Source organism: Chenopodium album, chromosome 1 (genome assembly GCF_948465745.1).
Source record: "Chenopodium album chromosome 1, dcCheAlbu1.1, whole genome shotgun sequence".
Taxonomy (NCBI): Eukaryota; Viridiplantae; Streptophyta; class Magnoliopsida; order Caryophyllales; family Amaranthaceae; genus Chenopodium; species Chenopodium album.
In genome coordinates this window covers 91,101,176-91,122,421 of record NC_137834.1, presented here as the reverse complement: position 1 = coordinate 91,122,421, position 21,246 = coordinate 91,101,176, and the positions used below count along the sequence as shown (strand labels likewise).

Sequence of the window (21,246 nt, the reverse complement as noted above, 5' to 3'; positions counted from 1 at the left end):
CGAGTGATATTTGTGTGAAAACTGTATTGGTGAAATGTACATTGATCATTCTCCCACATGATATAAGTTTTATTTTTGCAATCATGTTGATTAAAGGGAAGGGGTTTAGGTGTCTACCATGGTTTGTTAAGTGATCATAGCAATTTAGGAGAATGTAGTATCTTATCTGGTTATGTAGAGTGAATTACATTATTTGTTTCCCATGAAGTAAAAATATAGTACTCCAATATGGTAGTTTCATGAGAGAGTACTGAAAGTAGAATTTATGTGAGGAATATTATGAGAATAGGACTACTGGGGGTAGGAAGAGAAATGAGATTTTGTGGGATAAACATAGCATGAGATTTCTTTTATGGTAAGTTGACTAATTATATAAAAATGAATAGAAGTTTTTTGTATGTATTTTCAATTAAATTTTTGGGAAAATGAAATGGATTGAATTTTGTTGTTGACTTTTGTAGGAATGTCTGAAATATATTATTCTTGAATGCCATTTATCTTCTTTGGAATATTGAACTAATACTTGTAATTAGTGATGTTACAGTACCAAAAATTGTATGAGTCCTTTAATTGAATTCTATTAACATATGCTGGTCAGGGGGCAATTCTCACGCCTTCCGGCGAGGATTCAAATTCGGAGGACCCGAAATCTCAGGAATATATATTGGTATATAATTTCAGAATTTTATGTTAGAGTAATACCTTTTTTTTATTGTATTTACTGTATAAATATGTTTATTGGGATTTTACATTTGTTTTTTGGGTGTTTGAATTCTGTGTTTGGTAAGGGAATAATATAATGATACGGCTGCACATATTTAATTAATCATTTTTCATTATCTCGGCTCCATAAGAACATTACCCCCTTAGCTCTAGCTAATAAGTGTTATTAATTTTCTTTGTATAATTCGTAATTAAAGTAAGCTATATTAATTATTGACGTGTTTAGCTTAATGGTTAATGGTTGTGTATAAGCTATTGGAATCAAGAAGGAGGTAATGGACAAATTAGTGGATTAGCTGACTTTAATATGCATTAATAGTTGTTCCAGACATTGCCATGATAGCTATGGACAATGAAAAGGGTCTTGCCACACCAATTGACTAATAAATGAATTTTTTGAAAAATGGAAACCGGAACATAAAACAAACGGTTCTTATGGAGCTCTATCTTCTATGTGTATCAAATCCAGTTAGAGCTAATGTTATAGAAACCTTGACCTATCCTCTTATTTTTCTTACTTGGTTTAGCGGTACATGTGGGAGGCTTGTCAAGATTTGACTTTAATAATACTGATGGTAGCTGTCGTGACATCTTTGGCTCTCGGTATTACATACATCAAAGCCTGAGGCCTTTAAATTTTAGAGTTTAGGAAAAGGAGTATTGATCTATATGGTTCTATTGTTATATTTTTCCACAGACTACAACTGCTTTAAGGTAATATTGTCAAGATAATTTTTCATGCTTTATTTATAGGGTTTTGGAAGTTTGAGAGGCTAATATTATGACTAAATTGAGGAGTAAGAGGTTGATTGTGTGTGTTTAAAGGTGAACAATTGTTCTACTTTATAGAAAAATATTCTGTTTGTTTGTAATTTGGATTTTACTAGAAAATATATGTAGAGCAAAAAATTCAACCGTATGGTAGAATCGTCATAGAAAGGAGGGAGGGGGAGTGGGAGAGGGGGGAAGAGGAGCGAGGGAGAGGGTGAGGTGGAGAAAGGGAATAAAGGAATAAAGGACGGGCTAAGAGAGAAGAGGAGGGGGCACACTGAGAGAAGAGAAGAGAAGGTTTAGGACTTAGGAGAGAGAGAAAGAAAGAGAGGTAGGGAGAGAGATATAGAGTGAGAAAAAGGGCCTGGGAGTGAGGAGCCGAAAGAAGAGATAGAAAGAGGAGTTGGGAGAAAAAGAGAGTGAGAAAGAAGGCCACGAGAGAGAAATAAGGATTGAAAGAGAGAGAAATAGAGCTATAAGGGAAACTGGGGATAGGTTTTACTTTATTCTTTTATAATATTCTCCCGTTTCATAATTAGAAGCTTGTTTTCATTTTTTGGGTGTTCATTGACCGAGTAACCCGTATAATACTAACTGAGTTATATTATGCCAATTTTTTTTATCAGTACCAATAGAAAATGAGCTTCACTTCACTAATATAACTTTTTTAGCTTAAATAGATCATGTTTACTTTATTCATCATAATCTAAATTTAATTTCTATAAAATTGTAAGAAAATCTCGAATTTACTTTAGCTCATAGAAATGAAAAAGTTCTTTGCGGTAAGTGTTGTGGCTTTTTAATGTTTTGGATTGATGCAAAGTCACGACATTAAGTAAGAGTTTATTTTCATTAAATTTATAGATTTTATACTCAAGCTCCATGAATAAATATAATCATATATGGTAATGAGTTTATTTTCATTGAATTCAAAATTTTCAATATGTTTGGCAGGAAAGTGGTAGTGTTTATTTGCTTATTTTATTTGATGCTGCAGGTTGATGATCTTGTTAGTCTAAAACAATATTATGGAGGATTTGAAGCCAGTGAAGGATACCAACCATATGAATATTGCTTGATCTCAGGATTTGAAATTAGAACCAATTAAGCAAGATGAATTGTGATATGTAACGGAGGATAATACTTTTTATAATTAATCAAAGGTAGCTTTTATTTCAACAAAGAATATGCGGTACGAGATGCAGCCTTCGATGATGTGTACAAATTTTTAAGGGTGAGCAAATTATTTAGGCATGAGCAAACTATGCGGAGGTGAACAAACTGTTTTAGTGTAATGTAATTTGAATATGATTTCTAGGAGTAAAATTCTTTAGAGGTGAACAAATTATTTAAAGAAGAGCAATTTTGTATGGGTAAACAATTTATTTAGGAGGTAAATTGTATATGAATTTTAAAGGTGGAAAACTATTTTGAAGTGAGGTAATTGTATATGACATTTAGAGGGTGAGAAAACTATTTATAGGTGGGTAATTTTGTATGATTTTTAGGATTTAATAAATTCAATAAAGGTAAGCAAATACTTTATGGGTGAGTAATTTTTATAAAGGTGAGTAATTGTATACAATATTAATATGCTTTTAGACAATATGAATAATAACATCTTTATACTTTACATAACATTTTATTATTCTTACATTTTCCATCAAATATCAATTATAACCTAACAAAACAATAACAATTATTTCTACTCCTTAACGATAAAACAACAATTAGTATTATTCACTTACACTACCTCATTATCGACAGTTAACATTAGTTATTGGGCTATAATCTTTTAAGTCTTAGACTCAAAATTATCGACAGTTAACAATTATTTCGTAACAGTTAACAATTATGACTCAGGGCCGTGACATCATCTAAAAGAGCTTTGGCTAGGGACCTTTCTCAGGTTGATGGTGGTAGTAAGAAGAGAGTGGAGAGACTTGTCAAGTGGCAATTTCCTAGAGAAGGGTGGGTTCGCCTTAATACCGATGGTGCCTCGAAAGGCAATCCTGGAGATGCTGGTGCAGGAGGGATTATTCGAGGGCATAGAGGAGAGGTGTTCGAAGTGTTTGCTGCTAACTGTGGGAATTGTACCTGTACGAGAGCTGAACTGTTGGCTGTGCTGCGTGGGCTCTCAATTGCTTGGGATGGAGGACACCGAAAGATCCATATTTCAGTAGACTCGGAAGTTGTTGTTCGTTTGCTTATGGATGATGATCCTACAAGCTCTTCGTATATTCACATCATTCGCCGATGCAAAGCTCTCATTTCTCAAAGGGAGTGAGAGGTGACCATCAATCACTGCTATAGAGAGGCTAATCGGGCTGCGGACTGGTTAGCTAATTTTGGGTGAATGCGAGTGAGAAATTTACCATGTTTGAGGCGATCCCGAAGGATCTTCGTGCTATTTTATTGGAGGACCTCAGTGGCGTTGCTTGGGCTAGGATGGTGCCGGAGAATTAGAGTAGCTTAGAGCTAAGCTAGTTATTTGTTTTATTTTGTTTTTGCTGTATGTTTGTTCTTTTTGTTTTTGTTTTCTTTCGTTTTAGTGTTCTTTTTGGGGCTTGCCCCTCTCTTGCACCAAAAAAAAAAAAAAAAAAAAAAAAAAAAAACGGGCTGGACATCATCAAATTATTAGAAAGTCACTTTTCGTAACTTTTCTTATATGCACAATATCTATACACACGTATGTGAATCGTTTTTTTTTTTTTTTTTATAATTTTTAGACAACGATTTGTCACATAACATAATATTTCTTTAAAACAATACATAAAAATTATTAAGATTGATATTTAACAAAAATTAGACCATACATCAAGAAATTATGACGCTCTACGATAAATCTGTATCTCCTAATCTTAGGCAATAATAAGATTCAAATATTTACAAATTTTACGACCTCTCATTGAATACCTAGCTACATCTAAACCCGGTTTTAACACAAAATCAAATAATATTGTATCACCCTTTACATACAGTAGCTAAATTAGATTAGTACGGCCCATCTATTTAACGACAACATTAATCACAGTCATTCCGTGTTTATTGGGCTATCGCGCGCTTCGCGCGCGATGGCTCAACTAGTTAATACATAACTCAAAATATTTTATGGGAATACGGCGGGCCATGGCCTTGGTAAGCCAACCCCTAGATCCGTCCTTATATCACCTAGGAAAATTCTCAAAATACCCTATAATATTTACAAGCTCTTAAAATATTGTAATTTGATCTTAAACATCAGATTGAATGGTCTTAAATCATTGATCATTTTATCTTTATCATTCAACACACAAGCTTACATTAAAAAAAAAAAATCAAAAAAATCTACTGTACCATGTATGACAATCACAAAGTTTTAGGTAACATCAAACCAATTATTTGTAATTCACAGAAATAGACAAAAATTAAGACAACGAAAGAAAAAGGGTACTCTGTATTAGACAATGAGGAATCATGGCACTATGTGGGAGTTTTTTGGAATCCATATTTTAGTTTATGCGGAATTGTAGACCTTTGGTTGCAAACCCAAATTGTTCATATCCGTTGGTGGTGTGATTAAATACTCCCACGTTACTATCCATACTTTGGTTTTATTCGAATTGATACAGTTTAAAGTATATATGAATGAATAAAGCAAGATTTTCCCCAAATTATTCCGAGCATCTAAGACTCAGTACTCCCTTCGTTTCATAAAATTGATTATATTTTTTCAATATGTAATTCTAAAATATTACTCGTAACATTTTATAGTTTTCTGAATATCGTTAATAATACTCAAAAGGAATCCTCAGTCATCATGTGAGACTTCACCAGATTCTAGCATTCACCAGATTCTAGCATTGCAAGGCCCAGTGGACCTCAATTTTTAAATTGACCCACTAAGATAAAAGCCCACCACCTAATCTCTGGATACTTGGAATTATGTAGCTATGCAACCTATACTTCCTCCGACCCCAAATAATTAAGAACCGGGAGCATTTTACACGCTTTTTATATGTGGTTTAATGAAGCTAATGAAAAAATAAGTTAGGAAGAGCACATAATGATTAATGACGATAGTGTAAAGTAATGAGACCACATGCTTATTTCCAAGAAATGAGACGTTCTCTAGACATCCATAAAATGAAATTAGAGCATACTAGGATGGACCGACGGAGGGAGTACAAACAATTAATTGATTGATTTTTCCTCCACTCCTTCGCCAAGTTCCCCCCCCCCCCCCCCCCCTTCCTAAATTACATGATGATACAAACTACAATATAATCATTTAGAATCTGAAAACTTCTGTCAATAACAGCTTGAAAGGTTGGCTTCGGCAAATGCAGATGGTCACAATTTCAGAAAATGTGCAGAGAGGAGTTTTGAGACCATGAATCCATTAAAGGAGTCGACATTAAAGAGCTCCTTCAGCTTCTCATCACATATTACTGTCTTCTTCGCAAATGGATCCTTCAAGAAAAACCACAACATTCATGAAAATAGTTAGGGAGTAGTAGGCTTTTATTATGGCAAGCGTAAGAAAAGGCTAGGTAAATTTGGAATTTGCGGCTACAAATGTAGCACCTCTTGCAGTTGCAGCTCAATGATGCTTAACACTGAGCCAATGTTATGGTTTTACCATTAATTGTGCTCAGTCATAGCATGATCCATCAACATAGATGATGATGAAATTTTTAACAAGACAAAAAGAAAGAGGGAGAAGATCACACATTAATGCACTTATGAGATCAATGAAATATATACCTGGAGATTGTTTTCTTTTATGTATTCCCATACTCTCTTTATAACAACAGCACGAGTCAGTGCACTTTCTCCAGTGCCCAGGAATTTTACAAGAGCGTCTGAGAGCGGAAGAGGGGCAAGAAAACCAGAATACACTTTCCTTGGAGGCTTTGCTTCAAATGGATCTGAATGGAGAACACAGCGATAAGGATAAGATCAGAAACATGGATTATAGGTGATTTAGTATGAGTAAAACTTAAACTTCACCAATTCAATATTCAGATTCTGCAAACCTCAGGCATCACGAGGTAACTGGATTAAAAAAATAAATAAAATCTACATGAACATACTAAGAGAGAAATAACATATTAACTCATGGCAAAATGGCTTGATGATTGGTACCAATTGTATGCCAGCCAGATTTCTTACAATTTCTAACATTAGCAATTAACTTGAAATTTGAAAGCACACTGTTGTCCTCACCTTCTTCCCTCTCTTGCTTCCGTGGCTTCTCTCTCCTGACCGACTTATCTGAAATTGCAAAATATAATGCATGTTAAATCGGTTTCAGTTATTCTGGAAGAATATTGTAATACTTCAGCATACAAATCAATTTTAAGCCTATGAACAATGGATTAAACGATCTTTTTGCAGCACTAAAGCGCGTATGAAATAAGAAGCCCAATAACGGGTATTACTAATCATTTAATCAATCACCATCACTGAATAAAGAATTTCAGAACAAAAGAACTGCATATGCTGTGTCAGGACAATAGACTAAGGCATTCAGGCGTTATGGCAACATATCAACAAAGTGATCAGGGATAACTAGGCTTCAACATCAAAGATCTCCAGACAGAGGGCAAGTATCAATGTATCATGAACAGATTGGCAATTACAAGATGTCCATGCAAATTTCATTTCAGTAAGTAGAGGCAGAGATACACAAGCTTTGCTTTTTCTCATCTAAGAGAGTACTTTCAGACAAGAATACCAAAATCATACGGAGTATTACAGCTAAAATAAGTGCAGATGAGTTATGCTAAGTATAGATAAGATCAGATTAGGGAAATTGAGGAGAAAAAAATGAAGCTGCAATGAACCCAAAGATGATCTGACAAGATTGGAAAAAAAAAATAATCCTGATGTGGGGGGGGGGGGGGGGGGGGGGGAGGACTGACCCAAACAACATTTACTTGCACAGAGCCCCAGGCAACTGAAGGTAAGACTGTCAGAGACTCGGAGTGCAAACCTATTGATAACTAATAGGGGACTTAACTACAGAGTTTCTTTAAGAAGTAGGAGCCAATTGAACAAGGAAAGCTGCAATGCCCTATGCAACTAGTTGAATTTATATGTTGCACCAAATTAAGCGTAAACACACTGCAAAAGGAAGCAGAAGTATCAATATGTACCTGACGGCCAAATGTGTTTTGTTAAGGCACTATGAATCTGGAGAATGTTGATGGAATCAACGCCAAAAAGTTCATGTAATGTTTCATCACAAATGATAGTCTTTCCATCCTGAGGATCTTGCAGCCTTTTATCTCTAACATAGCTCCACAATCGTCTGACAACCTGCAATCAGCAAACATTTCCCTGATTACATCCCCGGAAGTGTATTGTACAGCATGGGAAAAATTGATGATGATTGATGACATAGAGAATGTTCAGCATATACCTCTGTCCTTATCAAGTGAGGTACTCCGAGGAATTTCTGGAGTGCAGGAGACAGCGTACAGAACTTGCCAGACTCGCACACTCTTTTATTTTTCACTTTATTTTGTCGGCGAGACCTGGAATTAATATATAGATTATTAATATCTTTAAAATTTGCATTATGAAACTTTTACACAGGTCATTTTGAGAAAATCACTCAAGTAAATAAAAACTGAGTGGGGAAATATCTTTATGTCAACCTTGTACAACACTACTAACAATCTAAATCACAGATATCCCAGTTAAAAGAAACCGAAATGAATTTTCCCAATATGCCTTCATGTAAAAGTTGCATGACTATTAGCAAATTCTGCCTTATATCTCTCTATTTTCGTTTCTATCCCCTATATATTTTGCCTCCGTCCAAAAAATTGCATAAGACATTTTGAGCTTCATCCAAGGGCCAAATATCCCTCATTGCATGTTCATCCTATGCTTGCCTGATCCAACAACATCACAATCTCGTAGAAATGTGAAGGACAAGTCCACAACCATAACATATTGCACAAATTATGCTAGGCTTGCCATGTTCAACAACATTACAGTCTCATAGAGCTAGAAGGAGTTGACATTCTTGACAAGAACAAACCATGACCATGTCAATATCAGTGACCAAAACAGTAATGGACATGGACAAGGTCCTAAATAGAGTTTGGGACACTTAGTCACTTGGGATCTTGGAACCCTAACTTAGTTTAGTTTGAACCATACAAGTTAAAAACTTAAAATGGATTGATACACATTTAGTTTCAAAAGAACATCAGTATATGTTCTTTATACTGTATGGTTTTTTAGAATATGTTTTCATTGTGACCTATGCTCTTTTATATATGGATATTAGACATGATCTTTGAATTTGAACAGTATATTGTTCTATTATCATTTTAAATGTATGTTCTTTTACTTTGATCTGTAAAATAATATATACGTATGACCTTATCATAATATATTCTTCATCCATGGTTTCTCAACGTTTTTTTTTTTTTTTTTTTTTTTTTTTTTTAATTTTATTTTATAAAATGAGACTTCATCCCCACTGAAGATGCAATTTATTGATCTATGAAGATAGTATGAGGCTGTCTTCGGTTCTTGATAAATTTGTTTTAAAATAGGATACTCTATTATGTAGTGCCAAGATGAGATACTAATTATTGTTACGAATTAATTTGTATTAACTCTTTGCCCCAAAAAATTATTTCAAAAAATTATTTGGCTGAACTTGATGTGCATTAATAAATCTTGGTTAGCCTTAACTTCATAAAAAAATTTGTTTAAAATTAAAGTCTAATTTACATGATATGTTTATACAATTTTGAAATTTTCAATAAAAACCAACAAATAATGTTGTTTATAACAATAGCCAATCCTTCACAATAAAATATGTCAATGTTTTTTTTTTTTTTTTTTTTTGGTCATTTTACATACTCAAAGTCTCAATTTTTATCCTCGGCAAGTGGCACGGCATTCAATCACCTATTTACCAAACATTTTTATGCAATAAGCTAATACAATCACTTAGCAAATAAATCAGTTAATACAATCCACCAAACAAAATCAGCTGGTCTTACACAAATAAGCCATTTGTTTAACAAAATTACATACCAATATACCATCTAATCATAAATTCATAATGCAGTACTCATACAACGGAGTACTAACATCGAGGATTCTATGTGTACTCTTAAATTCTACAATTGTACATGAACTCTTAATCTTTACTCAATACTTTAAGTAGTCAGTTTTTGCTGAATTACTGACATACATTGAAATGTAGGATCCCATGTCTTTAATTGGCCATAACATAATTAATCCCCATTACTTGCAAAAACATTTATACAGAAATTCAAATATCCTACTACTAAATCAAATTAAACTTTTTTTTAACCCTCATTACTGTATAAAATAAACCATGCATGTACAGTACAAAAAGTAACTAATACACCAAATTCAATCATAAAAATAAAATTAATAAAGCTAACATAAAAATAATCAAACCCCAGAAAAATAATCTAAATATTTCAAAAGAAATTACCGTTTGAATTTGCTAATACCCTTGAAAGTATCTGCTGCTGCTCTAATTCCTCCTACAGAAAATTCACCCTCATCTTCATCCTCGTAATACTCATCGTCTTCAGAATCTGAAACGTCGTCGTTTCCTTCATCACCCCTAACAACCGCAGCATCAAGATAATCATCTTGTTCTTCAGAAAATTTGTACTGGGTTTGAAGAAAGCGGTCAACTTGGATTCTGAGAAAAGGTTTTTTATGAGATAAATCAACCCCAAAATCAGACTCTAATTTTTTTCTAATGATATTATTAGTCGTCTTCTTCAAATCAGACCCACTTAAAAATTCATGCACTTTCTCTGCAAGCTCAGAATCTGAAACCATTTTCACCAAATTTGTTTGTAATACCAACTGGAATACAGAATACTGTATAATTTTACGGGGTTTGCTTTGAATTTAAGGTGAAAAAAAAGGGTTACGGGGTAATAAGGGCCAAAATGTGTGACAACTTGTGGGTCCTACCGTCCTAGTACATCCTTAATGTTTTGTGCTTTAAATGCATTCAAAAAAAAAAAATGAGTGAATGGTTTTTTCTAAGGAAAAAAAAGTGAATGGTTTAGAATGCTGCAATGCTCTTTGTCTTGCAAAAGGATTGTAAAACAAGATTAGGTATAATGGACAATTGGACACGAATCATTAACTTGTTGTTAACATGTCACATACTATAAAATATACCATTTAATATGTGAAATGCTAAATACCGTCATCAAACCGCCATCATTTTAAGCAAAGAGACTTTCTTGCCCTTACTAAATTTTTTTCCATTTTCCTAATAGCAACCACAACTAAGGCAACCACCACCAATCACGACACTGTTACAACCCACGCCACCACGACCACCACAACCCAAAACCACCGTGTCAACGTAACCTCTACCTTCTACACCAGACAACTACAACGACGACGAAAAATTAATGAAATTTAAGATTATAGATTGTAAAAATATAAAGAAATTGAACTAATGAGTGCTTACCTCGGTAGATAGATTGACAGGAAAACTAACTATATGAAGTGCTTAAACAAAACGATACTCGTAAATAACTTTGTACAAGACCAGTAGTTGGTTCTTTCTGGGATGTGTTTAGGATTGTTTATTCTTTATTTATTGTTTTATTTATAAAAAAAACTCATATGTCTACGAATTAGAACCTGTGTATACTCCACTAATAGTGGTGGCTAGTAACCAAAGTTTAAAATCGGTTGCCTGCTGCCGATAACCGGACGCCAAATTCGGTTGACCGCTGCGATTAACCGGTTATGACCGCCGGTTACCAGGCAACTGGTTTTCAGCTCTGGTTACCAGCTAACAATTGTAAAAGAAAAAAACGAAATCAAACTGGAAAACTTTCCTCATGTCCACCCATTTCGCTACCCCTTGACATTTGACACCCACCTGATCAGCCCCCTGGCTGGTTTCGAGTCGCCGCTGCCTTCCTCCGCCACGAACAGCTGTCGGTAATCTCTAATATTTGGTTGTGGTGGTGGGGGGTTTAGTATGGGCAAGATTGACACTTTACTTGAAATGATGACGATTTTGATAAATTTAAATGGCGGTATTTAACACCCTTTTAATATTAGGAACACTAATTGTTTTATTAATAATAATAAAATAAAAAAAAATTTACTATATTACAATGAGTGAATGGTGTTTAAAAAAAATTAAAAAAAAAAGTAAATGATTTATGATTTAGTGTGCTCTTTATCTTGCAAAAGGATTGAAAAACAAAATTAAGTATAATGGACACGATTATCGTTGTTGGCATGTCACATATAGAGTAGAAAATTAACATTAGATATTTAATTAATAAAAACAAAGTCACTATACTAAAATAAAGATTATTATGTTGAAAGAAAAATAATTGTGTGTTTGTGACATTATAAAACTATTATAAGAGGTTTTTTTAAATGAAAATTTTAATATACTCATGCTAGTCAACTTAAACAATAAAGGTGTTAAAATTAGCGTTGTACGTTCAACTTAACATTGTATTTTAGGTTCACACTAACATCAAAGATCACACAAATTTTAATTAAGATTACTAGTTAAAAATAAAGTTATTGTGTTAAAATTAAGGTCATTCTATTAAATATAGCGCCAGCCTTAATTCCACAATAATATTATTGTGTAATGTGTCATATTTATTTGAAAGATTGGATATATCAATCTATTTATCAAGATATAAATTACTAAATAAGATATTCACTCTATTTTAAATCAAATCGGAAAAAATAACTTTAAATCAAATTAATCAGAAAAATAAAGTTTGGATCAGATTGAGTACGAGATATTTTTAATCGCTAAATATCTTTAATCGTAATGAAACAATTACGAGTATAAAAAATACTCTAGATTTGTCGCATTTTAACATATTTTAATTCGTCACAAATTAATTTTATACACTTACAAATCAACACAATTATTTCATCTGTTATTAGAGGGTTATTTATTATTTGTTTACCTATTTAGTTCTAATTTTTTCAATTAATGTATAAGAACTAAAATTCTTGTAAAAATGAAAAGTAATTTGAAATGATTGTTTACAAATTTATTTTTTTTCACTTTTCTAACTTGCATGTATTTTTCTAGTATAAATGTACTTTAACCTACTTTCAATTCATCTAAACTCTCATTTTTTTTTTCTAAAAAAACAGATAAACACGTGATGAGAATAATGTTCCATAAGGTTCAGCAGCCGACTGTTTTCAAGATTACAAGAAGCCACGTCAGCTCAAAGTCATAACAGAATAACTAATTCTGTTAATGGTTAATTAATTCTGTTATGCTTAGTTGTTACTAACAGCTGTAATAATTAGATTGTGTAGCTATAATAATTAGCTTGTATAAAATATGCTATTCTACCGCTTTACTCATTCATTCGATCATATTTTTACAAACACATTATTGTAAACATTGAGCTGATAATAGAAATCAAACAGCAAGTATTTCTGTTGTTCTTCCCTAATTTTTCTCCTTGTTCTGTTGTTCTAAATTTCTCTAATCTCTGAGTTCTAAACTCTTACATGGTATCAGAGCCTACATAAAACGATTTTGAGTTCAAATTTGTCGAGCATTTTTCCTGCAAAATTCTATAATCTTACAATTTTCTGTTCAAATACAAACATCATAATTCGATCAAATGGCTGCAATGTCTGCATTAGATCCTTCACAAGATCCAATTTCACCTTATTATCTTTCATCCATCTGATAATCCAGACATTAAATTGGTTTCAGAGAAGTTTGATGGATCTGAGTATAATGATTGGAAACGTTCAATGCTAATCAGTTTGTCGGCAAAGAACAAAGTAGGATTTGTTGATGGTTCAATCAGCAGACCTGGTCAGACTTCAGGGTTTACAAGGCTTGGAATAGGTGCAATAGCATGATGATTTATTGGATTCCGGGGGTTTTGGATAAGAATTTGGCTAAAAGTGTGTTGTATTTCAACACAACAAGAGAAATATGGGTGAGTCTTGAAGAAAGATTTGGTGCTTCTTCTGGTACAGTTCTTTATGCTCTACAACAATCTAGGGATCATATTGAGCAAGGTATGGATGACATTTCAACTTTCTATACAAAAATTAAACGGTATGGGATCAAATTGATGAGTTAGATCCCCTTCCTACATGTTCTTGTGCTAATTGTACATGTTCAATCACACAAAAACTCTTGAAACCTCAGCAGGATAGTAGGTTAATTGTGTTCTTGATGAAGTTGAATGGTGGATATAAGGGTTTGTTATTGCAGCAACCATTACCTACTATTGAAGAAAAACATAAGCAGTTGAACAAAAGCAGTTTAGACTCAGAGTCTATGGCATTTGCTGTCAATAAAAGAAGTTATAATGAGATTTACAATAACTTTGAAAAGAACATACAACAGAATTTTAATGGGAATTTTGGTAATAAAAGGCAGAATTCTTATAACCACCCGAACAGGAAAAGTCAATTACTATTGTGATTTCTGCAAAATACAGGACACAGTCTTCAAAGATGCAGGAAGGTGAACGGTCAAAATGCTAACACAAATTAAAACATGAAGATCACAAAAAGGTTCACCTCAATATATATTCTTCGCACAAAATAACGAATAGCTTAGATCTTAAGAAATATTGGTTGTAGTAGACTAATAACTAAAGATGATTAATTTATTAAACAAGATATTTATAAGTGGTATACCCATACCAAAGCATCTGAAAGCACAAATAATTGGGCCTTATAACAACATTTTTTTGGGTAACCGACTTTACCGCCCACCTGCAGATTCTCCACCCCTTCCACATGGGCTACCCACATTTTTACCCAATCACTTTCTAACACCCGTCTTTTTTATTTTTTCTATTTTTTAATTCCCAAAATATCTTCTGCATCACTTAACCAAACACATTTTACGCGGTTAATTATTAATTAATTAAAAAATATCATCAATAAACCATATTAATTTGTCCCCAGTAAGGCAACCGGCTCATAAACGACGCCGTTTTGCCTCTTTGTCCTTTCCCTTTTTACCTTAATCAAAAATCCTCTCTTTCTTTGCTGCTCATACATCACTCTCTCTCTTTACCTATCTTTCTATTTCTCTCTCTACTTTCTCACTCATTTGAATAAGCTTTGACCGATTAATCGGAAATTATTCGCCGATCTAGGGTTTTTAATTTTATAAATCATCAATTCAAATTATACGACACCGTTTCGTTTGATTGCTGTAAATGTCATCGGAAGATCTGAAATTGCTAGATTGTTGAAGAATAAGAACGAATTTGCGACCGTCGATTGAAGAAGGGGTGTCGGAAAATTTTAATTAAAAAATGGACGCCGGAAGTCGAGCTCAAGCGTCGGTAAATCCTGCCATGGATATGCCGATTATGCACGATAGTGACCGTTATGATTTTGTTCGAGATATTGGTTCTGGAAACTTTGGTGTTGCTCGTTTGATGAGAGATAAAGTCACTCGAGAGCTTGTTGCTGTCAAGTATATCGAACGAGGTGATAAGGTTCATCTTCTTCTTTCTTTCTTTTCCTTTTTTTTTTTGGAATTTTTTTAATTATTTTTTTGATTTTTTTTGGAGGAGTTTTGAATTCTTATCCGTTGTTGTGGTATTGATTGCAAGCTGTTTGTTTTTTTGTGGGGTTTTATTTCTTGTATTGGGAATTTTTTGTTGGAGTTGTTTCGGAAAAAAGATAAACTTTTTCTTGGGATTTCACGTGAATGGTGTTTTTTCGAAGAGTTTTGATGGTTATCTTTCGTTTTTTTGGTATAAATTTGACTGGAATCTTTGATTATTTCACGCAGATATTCTACTTTTGTGATATTCAATGCTCTCTTTATTTATTTATTAATTTTTTTGGTATAAGTTTTAATGCAGTGATTTTTTTGGGCTTATGGTTATTAGACATAAAGATTGACTGGGAGTAAATGAGTAATGACGGCGTTGTGATGCTATTAGTAGTAGTGATGCTATTTGTAGAAGTGCAACTATTTTAAGTAAAAAGGTTTTTCCCCAGATATGCATTTAAAAGACCAGTATTGGGGTTATTTTTGGGATTTTAGAAATGGTTATAAGGGTGTTTTTGGAATGCCCTGCAAAAATAGGGAGACTTTTATTATTAATGGAGGTTATATGCATTTATATGCAGGGTGAGGTTTGGAAAGTGAGACATTTAATATAGCATAGCGGTCATAGCAAATGTGGAATTTGATACTATTTGAGTGTTTGAGTTTTGAACCTGATATGAAGAGTATGAGGTGTTTCATATCTGTGTGCTGGTTGCAAAATGCTGTTGTTGGTGAAGAACGGAAGATTGTTAAGAGCATGTTAATCTAACTTACAATAGGTTCTGGTTGACTCGTCGATGGTGTATGATATGTGACTCTTGGAGAATTCGGCTTGATGGGGGTGTTACTTGTTAATATGTTAGTTGAACGTATAAGTTATTTTATTTGACTCTAGAGAGGCAAAATTAGTCAAAATATGTAGTATCCTTGTAGGCAAACATTGGAATGTTGAGGACAAAAGCTTCTACGATATTAACTTTCTTTTCTTATTCGAATGCAAAACCTTGGATATTTTTGCTTCAAAACCTTAACTAACTTATAGTTATACCTTATAACATGTCTGAGACTCTAAGGTGTTTCGAATGAATCTTTGACTGAGGCTATGGTGTAGGGATTTGCTACTTAGAGAGTATCAAGTTGTGTTCCTAAGATTGGTACAATAAGAAATTGCGTCTTAATATTGAGAGTTTTCATAAGCTGTATGCTGAAATATAAGAGTTTCTACTTATTTAGTTGCTTGGTTGTCTTGAGTTCAGGAGAAGGCACACATGCAAATAGATGCGAAGTAGGTTCAAAAGTTGGTCCTGTGGACCTATTTTCTTTTATATTTTAAACTGTGTATTAACCATTGTCATCATTTATCAACATCAGTGCAGCAGCGATGTCTATTGAAATGGCTCCCATCCAGGATGGAGTTGGATGTAAGCAGCCTTAACCTAATGATGAATGTCATGATGCGTATCATGACAAAAGAGGCTCTCATTAAACCCTTGATTTAAAGCAAATGACCAGTTTTACGAGCTATCTTGAATACTATAATTCTGAGTGAATCTTTCAGTTTCATTGGAATTGGAATTGGAATTGGAATTGAGTTAACCACTGTCATGGTTTCATGATTGTTATGAAGGAGATACCCAAAACTAATTGAAGTTAGGAAAATTATTATAGCTAAGAGGTAAATGGTTTGATTTATTATACTCTGATATTATGGTTGACCAATGTTCTGAGTGTCGTATGTTAGTGATATAATTCCCTTTTTTAGGAAATCGTTGTTGCTATGCTAGTATGGTTTTAGGAAATCTTGACAAGGGTTTTGAGACGGCTATCTCTTTTCGCTATGTTTTCTTGCAGATAGATGAGAATGTTCAAAGAGAGATCATCAATCACCGGTCATTAAGGCACCCAAATATTGTTAGATTTAAAGAGGTTTATTCGGAACCTTTTTTTTTTTTTTTTTTCTTACTTAGCAATTCCAGTTAGAGATGCTTAGTGCTTTTTTCACTCTTTCTGAATAGGTCATTTTAACACCTACCCATCTGGCAATTGTGATGGAGTATGCATCTGGAGGAGAGCTCTTTGAGCGAATATGTAATGCAGGCCGTTTTAGTGAGGATGAGGTTCTTGATTTCAACTGTTTTTCCCTTCTCGTATTAATTACTATTTTATTCAATTTCTACTGACACTAGCTTGACTGCAGGCTCGCTTCTTTTTCCAACAGCTTATCTCAGGAGTTAGCTATTGTCATGCAATGGTCTGTAGTGCAATCTTTCTGTATCTGCCTTTCAACATTCTATATAGATGCTACTGTTAATGAAATTAAAAATCTGTAGTCACAAATAGGATAATTTTATGGCTCTTACTTATAAGTCTTATTTTATGATGAAGCAAGTGTGTCACCGAGACCTAAAGTTGGAAAATACTTTACTGGATGGAAGTCCAGCTCCTCGTTTGAAGATATGTGACTTTGGCTACTCGAAGGTACCACATTTGACTCTGTTATTGGCCCTCTTCGTTCTTTTGTGTTTCAGTGCATAGAGATTTGTGTTTTCACAATTGAATACAGTGCTCTGCTTCATAAATAAGTATTTATTTGCTTCACTTGTATTATGGAGGATTAATATTCTTTTCATGTCTTAGTTTGAGGCTATATGTAGACACTTTTAGTACTTTGGAAGAGACCTTTTAGGTTATCATGGATTGCTAATGACCTACCTTATGCCTCTTTCTCCCAGTCTTCTGTGTATCATTCACAGCCTAAATCCACAGTGGGGACACCTGCTTACATTGCTCCAGAAGTCTTACTGAGGAAAGAATATGATGGAAAGGTATCCTTTTTCTTTTTCCTGTTTGATTGTTGGCATCATGTGAACATTTTGGCATTGGCATCTGTATTTTAGAGAGCTTTTAAAACCATCTTATAAATTCCGTATGGAGAAATTGTTGAATGAGCCTATAGAAAGAACAGCTGCTGCCAACTAGTAATGCTAATGTTAAACAGGAATTGTTTACTGTTTCATTACATCCCGCAACATGTTATTGCAATCTTTTTTAGCATAGAACATAACTAAATACAAGGAACTCAACATGCACTTATATATGTTAGTACGAGCATACAAGGGAGTTGCCTCATATAGGATTTGATATGTTCTAAAACCTAGAACTGTGAGTCTGTGACACTTTGCTTACATATTATGGGGATACCTCGATTTTTAAGACTTATTTGAGTTCCCTTGTGTTTCCCTGATTGTGGCTAATACTTGACTATCAACTGAACTCTGTTCTGAATACATGCTGGAGAGGAATGGACAAAGTGGTGATGCTCAGCAGGATTTAGATCTGAAAGGCAAAGGATTATCTGAAGAAGATTTTTGACCTGTGATTATTTTAAAAGTCAGCTCAGTTGCAAGTAGTTATTATAGCCCGCCCTTACTTTGTAAGTGAAGTGAAGCTTAGTATCAACTACATGCGAACTACAATAATTTTGTTTAGCTGTAGTGCTAGTGGCATAGTGTCTTTTTACTTTCCGTAAAGCGACTGGCTGCACAACTGCAACAACTGGACCTAAATAAAAAGACTCCATGAAGTACAACTTTCATCTGTTGCATACCATCCGTTCCAAGGCTATTGAGTGTTTTAGCAAAACTTTATTGCTTTTGGTTCCTCTTGGCTTCTATGAGCATTCCTTTACAAACTTCACCAATCACCAATGATAAAATTCTTGACCATTAAACTTGATTAATGCAGTATTTATCTGGGCATCTTCAAACTTATTGATAAAGTCACCATAAATTTGTAAATGAGCAAACAATATGGTGGTGGATTCCACTGGAGATAGTAGGCTGTGACAATGGGCTGGAGGAGAGCAGGGGTTTTGAAAATTAGGGTTGGGATATGATCAAGGTTGAATCAAGGATGAGGGGTTGGGTTTCTGAAAAGGCAACATTTCCCTTTTCTGGATGTTTCAAGTCGCAAAAGGTTTATGTTACTGAAAATCCACCTGATTTCATGCTTGTGTGCATCAGAGACTGAGTTTGTTTTCTGGTGGCTATCAGTAAAGTGAAGATTACATATGCATAACTGATTGAGAACATGATAGGAAATAGAGAATATTTGTTAAAATGTTTTATGGGCCGGAGGAGAGCAGAGGTCTTAAATAGCTGGGTTGGGATCAAGGTTGAATTGCAAGGGAGAGAGAGGAGGGGGGCGGGGGGCACTTCACCTTTGCGGTTGTTTCAAATGGCCAAGTGTTTCTGTAACTGCAATAACAAATTGAGAGCATGATAGGAAAATAAGAATCTTTTTTACATTGGGAGGCAATTGTCCTAATGGGCAAACAAAGCCCCTTTTTTTGGGTTTGAGGTAAGGTAATTGTAACAGTAATTGTACATCATAACAGAATTGAAGTCTTTGTTAGAAAAGCTAGGGGTTGATAGAAATATGGAAAATGTATTGCTCTCCAAACAGAAACCACTTTTTGATTTATGCTTTAATCCTCCTAGTATTTGAGTTTGAGTACTTGAGAGGGATAGTTGACATTTTACTACTTTCCCTGGTAATATTGGTGGTATGTTGCATGTTATCTATCTTTCTAAGAATATAATTGCTCTGCATATGCATATCCTAGTTCAATACTGCAATGTGCCCCTATGTCTAAGTGGTATGCTGTTTTTACTGACATGGAAGTATGCTGAGAATTGCAGATAGCAGATGTGTGGTCATGCGGAGTGACTTTGTATGTAATGTTGGTGGGCGCATACCCTTTTGAGGACCCTGAGGAACCAAAGGATTTTCGGAAGATGATTCAAGTGTGTACTCTGATTATTATCCTTGGTGATTTGTTTGACATACTTACGATTAATATATGTATTTTCCTGTGTCGCCTTTTTCTGCAGAGAATATTGAGTGTGCAGTATGCAATTCCTGACAACATAAACATATCACCAGAATGTCGCCATCTTATCTCCAGGATCTTTGTTCAAGAACCTGAGTCGGTAAGTATTCTTTCTTGACATTGATAGCCTTTTCCCTGTTTTTGTCAGGGGATGGGGGTTGAGAATGATTATTGCTTTTGTGAGGGATGGCATATGTTCCTTCTTTTGCATGTTGGGAAAAGAGATTCTCCTATTTAGCTGGTTTACTATCACCGTTTGCTAGATTTAGCTTATACTTGTAAGTGTGCATTCCAGAGGATCTCAATTCCTGAGATTAAGAGGCATGAGTGGTTCATCAAAAACTTTCCCACCGATCTAATGGATGAGAATACAATGAGCAACCAATTTCAAGAGCTGGAGCAACCCATGCAAAGCATTGATGCTATCATGCAAATCATTTCAGAGGCAACCATCCCTGCTGCTGGGTCATCAGCACTCAATTTTCTCTCAGATACTCTCGATATGGATGAAGATATTGACGACTTGTCAGATTCTGAGATTGATATTGATAGTAGCGGAGAGATAGTTTACGCAATGTGATCCTCCAAATGTTTTGCTTCCTGTTTGGTGGAGGTTCCAACATTATCCCCATTGCTACTCTGGGCAATTTGGTTGCTCATTAGTCATGATTGAAATGTTTTGGCTCCTTTTATCCTCTCTTCTTTTGTGCTCCAGCTGATACATGTAGTCATAGGGAAAGAAAAAGAAAAAAAAATATATTAAAATGGGGAGGGTAGAGGCCTTGCGGGGTCAGGTGTTGCTGGGTGATTCTGCCCCCCACTTACAGTGTTAAGATCCAAGTTTCCCCTGGTCCTTTAGGATTGTAATATATGTATTTTATATTATTCATGTACTTTGTCGAAATTGTTGAAGCTTCATGTTTGTTATGCTATAATAATGGACATTGGCATGAGTAGAGCTTAGAACAGATTTCAGGGTAGTTTATGTTCCTTTGTAAAATCAAAGTCTGGAGTAGATGACTTATTGTCTGTCTACATTGTACAGTATATTCTGAAGTCCTGTGTCACTGTGTGGTTGTATCCTGGGCAAGCTTAGGCATCAGAGATGTATTTATACTGTTTGTTTAGTCTTACCACATCTAATACAGGGAGATTATCACATACAGTGTACTGTAGATGGAGATTTTGTTTATGATAGTGTGCAGTTGACTTGTATCAGAAGGCTTGTTGCAGCTGTTCAGGTGGTTGTTGGATGCTGTAGGTTTTCACTCTTTTTAGGGTGGAGTATGCATTATTC

At 34.4% G+C, this 21,246-nt stretch overlaps 2 protein-coding genes across 2 annotated transcripts; one reads left to right on the top strand and one right to left on the bottom strand.

The window, feature by feature from the left end:
- Positions 1 to 5,558: 5,558 nt before the first annotated feature.
- Positions 5,559 to 10,476, bottom strand: LOC145626911 (uncharacterized). The gene is made up of 6 exons (XM_081679367.1): positions 9,971 to 10,476; positions 7,901 to 8,015; positions 7,635 to 7,797; positions 6,703 to 6,750; positions 6,241 to 6,404; positions 5,559 to 5,946 (listed from the first exon to the last, which is right to left on the bottom strand). The coding sequence occupies exons 1-6, from the start codon at positions 10,327 to 10,329 to the stop codon at positions 5,827 to 5,829; spliced, it is 969 nt and encodes a 322-aa protein (XP_081535493.1). The 5' UTR covers positions 10,330 to 10,476; the 3' UTR covers positions 5,559 to 5,826.
- A 4,041-nt stretch (positions 10,477 to 14,517) lies between these two features.
- LOC145563395 (serine/threonine-protein kinase SRK2I-like) lies at positions 14,518 to 21,076 on the top strand. The gene is made up of 9 exons (XM_081623844.1): positions 14,518 to 14,996; positions 16,910 to 16,984; positions 17,074 to 17,175; positions 17,256 to 17,309; positions 17,444 to 17,536; positions 17,791 to 17,883; positions 19,759 to 19,863; positions 19,951 to 20,049; positions 20,245 to 21,076. The coding sequence occupies exons 1-9, from the start codon at positions 14,811 to 14,813 to the stop codon at positions 20,527 to 20,529; spliced, it is 1,092 nt and encodes a 363-aa protein (XP_081479970.1). The 5' UTR covers positions 14,518 to 14,810; the 3' UTR covers positions 20,530 to 21,076.
- The last annotated feature ends 170 nt before the right edge of the window (positions 21,077 to 21,246 follow it).